A 4,555-nucleotide genomic window follows, 5' to 3' on the forward strand; every position below is an offset into this window, starting at 1 on the left:
GGGACTTGGGCACGCCCCACTTTAACCCTTTCCTGAACGAAGTCCGGGGAGGAACGAGGGAGCAGGATAGGACCCGGATGTCTTTCCCCTCTTCCCCCTTCCTGACGTCCTTTGCACTGCGTAGGGTGAGGGGCATAGGGGAGAGAGGAAGGGAGGTTATTCAGGATGTTCTCTGCTCACAAACCTCTTCAGCCTGAGCTCGGCCTGGCCAACAGGGGGAGTGGGGAATGGGGGTGGGTCTAGGGCAGGAGGGAGGGACCAGTAGATCTCAGCTGCGTTAGTTCGGGACCCTTAGCCACACCCCCCTGTTGTCCTGACGACAGGGCCTCCAGGAGGTGGGTCTCCATGGGTCTTGGCTGGTCTTAGATACCGTTGCTAGGCAACACGGTCCCTGGAGGAAGGGGCGGATTGGCTGGCGGGTGGCTGAGAGGGAAGGAGGAGCCTGCAGCTGGGGGAACCCGGGATTCCCAGGGCTCAGGTTTAAAGCAAATGTGTGTGAAGGTGAGGGCCAAATCTGGGGGAAGGGCGTACAGATATCTGGGGGTAAATGGAGAGAAAGGGACAGGGATGGGGGCAGGAAGTGGGGGAGCAGGAAGTGGGGGAGCAGGACCCAGTGGACATGAGCCCTGGGGTATCCGGGTGTAGCACATAAGGCATGTAACACCCCGTGGCGCTACATCTACATCCGGTGAGAAGCTCCCTTCCCCCCAAGGATGCTCCCCCCACTCGTTACCATCTGCTGCTCCCCTCTCCGTCTGGCTGTCTCTCCCTTCCTGCTTCTCATACACCTCCTTCCATCTGAGGGGGGCCTGGGCTGGGCAGAGTTAGATCCCTGCACGTGTGCGTCTGTGCGTGTGCGTGTGTGTGTGTGTGTGAGTGAGATGGGCACTGAGGCTGGGTCTTTGAGGAGCTGAGATCTCTGGGTGGTGGAGTTGGCTTGGCTCAGAGGCTGAAAGGATGGCCCGGCTGGTGGGGCCCTTGGTTATGACTCCCTCTGGAGCCGAGGCTCAGGCAGCATTTTGTCTCGTTTCCCTCACAGGCCAATTCTCCCCCTGTGATTGTCAACACAGACACGTTAGAAGCCCCGGGATATGTGAGTTGTCTAGATTTTGGGGCCGGGGCTAGCCCAGAGGGAAGGAGGGAGAGGGGAGGGCTTGGGTCCCTGCAGCAGAGGAGGGACAGGGTGTAATGTCTGTTTCACTGTTTTTGTGTTTCTGTCCCGTGCTGGAGTTGCAGGTGAACGGGACGGAGGGGGAGATGGAATACGAGGAGATCACATTGGAAAGGGTGAGTAGGCTCCTTCAGCCGAGGTCTTGCTCCTTGTCTGTGTCACTCTCTGCATCCATGTTTTCCAGGTGGTCAGCTCCTTCACCCCATCCTCTCCTGCCCATCCTACTCCACTTGCCTGACCAGAGATGAGCAGGGAGGGGCCCTGACCCTTTTTCCCCTCCTTCTGCCCAGGGTAACTCAGGTCTGGGCTTCAGCATCGCAGGTGGCACTGACAACCCACACATCGGCGACGACCCGTCCATTTTCATCACCAAGATCATTCCCGGCGGGGCTGCAGCCCAGGATGGCCGCCTCAGGTGGGAAGAGGAGACAAGACTTAGGACGCTGATTCCTTTGGAAGGGAGGGCTGGGGCAGCAGGAAGCTCCTAGCTCAGGCCCACCTTGCTGCTCCTAGGGTCAATGACAGCATCCTGTTTGTAAATGAAGTGGACGTGCGGGAGGTGACCCACTCGGCTGCGGTGGAGGCCCTCAAAGAGGCAGGCTCCATCGTCCGCCTCTATGTCATGCGCCGAAAGCCTCCGGCTGAGAAGGTTATGGAGATCAAGCTCATCAAGGGGCCTAAAGGTAGTGTCCTGTTTTGTCCCCGCCCCTGTCCGAACTGCCTCACGCCCCACGGCCTGCTTCCCAGGCACCCAGCACCCACCGGTGCCCTCCCTTCCTCTAGGTCTTGGTTTCAGCATCGCAGGGGGCGTGGGGAACCAGCACATCCCGGGAGATAATAGCATCTATGTGACGAAGATCATAGAAGGGGGCGCCGCCCACAAGGATGGGAGGTTGCAGATTGGAGACAAGATCCTGGCGGTGAGGACCCCCATCACTTTTCTGGCTTGCTCTTTTGTGGATCTGACCTACCGGCCCCAGGCAGGCTCGGGTTCCTTATCAGCTCCCCAGTGCATCTGCCTTGCAGCCAGTCCTGACTCTGAGCTTTGCCTTCCTTGACCCCAGGTCAACAGTGTGGGGCTGGAGGACGTCATGCATGAGGATGCCGTGGCAGCCCTGAAGAACACGTATGATGTTGTCTACCTAAAGGTGGCCAAGCCCAGCAATGCCTACCTGAGTGACAGCTATGCTCCCCCTGACATCACAACCTGTGAGAGCCCTCCAAACCCCAGAGCTCCTATGACCCATCCACATGACCCCATGACATGCAAACCATGACATCCCCTGGAGCTGTCCTCTTCAGGCACTTATGAAATAGCCATGACCACTGATACTTGGTGTGATTGGAGAGGAGACAGAAAAGAACTAGAAAAAATTGTCAGTTGCCTATTCCGCAGAAAGCATGAGGCCACATAGGTTTTATGACTAATTTAGAAATTTCTCAAGGAATAGATAATTCTGTGTTCCTTTAGAACAATGAAAGAGATGAAAGGTTCACATACTATTGTTTAAGGAATTACTTAATTTTATTTATTATTATTATTTTTTAACTTGCTGCAGAGCATGCATGCTCACTAGAGAGACAGAGAGAGAAAGTGAGAAAGCAAGCTGCCAGGTCTGGGACTCGAACCATGGTTGGCCCTGTGGGAGTCTAGCGCCTTGACTACCATACCACCTGCTGGCCCTTTCACATATCATTGTATAAGGCTTATTCAAGTGGTCACAGAGATAACAGAAGAAGGACTGTATAGTCCAGTTTTGCTTCTGGATAGAGAACGAGTTTATAGTAACAAAGTAGTGAACCAAAGAGCAGTATATTTAAGAGAGTGACATTGTCGCAAAGTAGGATTTACCTTCAAGAACTAAAGGTGGTTCAGTATTAGGAGTCTCTTACTATGATTCATTGTGTTAAAAAGTTAAGGGAGAGGGCCAGCAGGTGGCGTGGAAGTTAAGGCATTGACTCCCCCATGGCTGACCCTGCATTTGAGCCCTGGTCCTGGAGGCTTAAAAAACATGCTGGGCATGTGTGCGTGCTTGCCCAAAAAGGAGAATGGGGGAGAAGTCTAGCAACGTGTCCAGCCCCCCAGGAAGGGCTAATTTCTCTCTCTCTCTTTTAAAATTATTTATTTATTTAATTCCATTTATTATTATTAGTTTTTAATTTGACTGGAGAGGGACAAAGAGAGAAAGAGAAAATGAGAAAACATGACACCTAGTCCAGGGCTTGAACCATGGTCAGCCATGTGGGAGTCCAGCCCCCCCAACCATCATGCCACCTGCTGGCCCCATGGGGGTGATTTCTTATTTTTCCTCTTTGTCTGTATCTCTAGCAATCACATGCACCCTATGGAAAAAGTTTAAAAGATCAAAAATGGAGAAAAACTAAGATACTCTCACACAGATGTGGGAAAGGCATTTGATGAAATTCAAGGGCTGTTTTTAGATGAAAACTTTTAGGAAACTAGAAACAGAGGCATTTTTCCCTACCGTGATGAAGAGTGGTTACCAGGAATCAACAATGAACGTTTCATAATGGTGAGGTTCTACCAGCATGTCCATTAACTTACGAACTAAGCAAGGATGCCTCTCCTCACTGTGGTTAGTCTGCATTGATTTAGAGCAGGGTCTCTAATGTTAGTACTGTTGACATTTTTAGGCCTGGTAACTATCGTGGGGGTTTGTCTTGTGAGCCGTAGTGTATATATATGTGTGTGTGTGTGTATATATTTTTTTTTGGAGAGGTTTTTGCTACAGGGTGCATGTGCTTGCCAGAAAGACAGAGACAGACAGACAGACAGACAGACAGAAAGTGAGAAATCACCCTCCCCCAAGGGGAATGGCCACACCGCAATCCTTTCTCCTCCTTTCTCCTCTCAGGATCTTGGGATGCATGTATACATGGCCTGGCGTGAATTTTAAGCCACCGGGTCCAGAACTCAAATTGCAGTCAACTACATGGGAGTCCAGCGACATAGCCATTACACCAACTGCTGGTCTCAGGATATATATTTTTTAAAGTTTTTTTTTTTTTTGCTTCTGCCATAGGGTACACAGAGGTAGTGAGAGGGACAGTAAGAAATCACCCCCCAAGGGGGATGGCCACGCTACAATCCCTTCTTCCCTTATCCTTCTCCTGGGATTCAGGGCATGCATATATACATACCCAGTGTGATTTTTCTTTAAGAATAATTTTATTTAACTTTTTATTTATTTATTTATTTATTATTTACTTATTTTTAAAATTTGATCAGGGAGGGACAGAGAGAGAGAGGGAGAGAGAGAGAGGGAAAGCGAGAAAGCAAGCTGCCAGGTCTGGGGGCTCAAATTGCGGTCGAACATGTGCGAGTCCAGCACCCTTAACCACCATGTCACCTGCTGCCCCCCC

At 51.3% G+C, this 4,555-nt stretch overlaps 1 protein-coding gene across 4 annotated transcripts in view; it reads left to right on the forward strand.

Annotated features, from left to right (window-relative positions):
• The window catches only part of DLG4 (discs large MAGUK scaffold protein 4), a 34,842-nt gene that overhangs the window by 15,055 nt on the left and 15,232 nt on the right, over positions 1-4,555 (forward strand). Inside the window, exons 4-9 of one of the 4 annotated variants that reach the window (XM_006151830.3) lie at positions 333-335; positions 1,231-1,287; positions 1,462-1,586; positions 1,685-1,854; positions 1,955-2,091; positions 2,236-2,380. In XM_006151830.3, the coding sequence (XP_006151892.1) occupies positions 333-335; positions 1,231-1,287; positions 1,462-1,586; positions 1,685-1,854; positions 1,955-2,091; positions 2,236-2,380 (637 nt within the window). Of the gene's footprint in view, positions 1-332; positions 336-1,002; positions 1,094-1,227; positions 1,288-1,461; positions 1,587-1,684; positions 1,855-1,954; positions 2,092-2,235; positions 2,381-4,555 lie in introns of those variants that run through there. The other 3 variants (XM_027773167.1, XM_027773168.1, XM_027773169.1) reach the window with 3 other exon arrangements.

Source organism: Tupaia chinensis, unplaced genomic scaffold (genome assembly GCF_000334495.1).
Source record: "Tupaia chinensis unplaced genomic scaffold, TupChi_1.0 Scaffold000330_1, whole genome shotgun sequence".
Classification (NCBI taxonomy): Eukaryota; Metazoa; Chordata; class Mammalia; order Scandentia; family Tupaiidae; genus Tupaia; species Tupaia belangeri.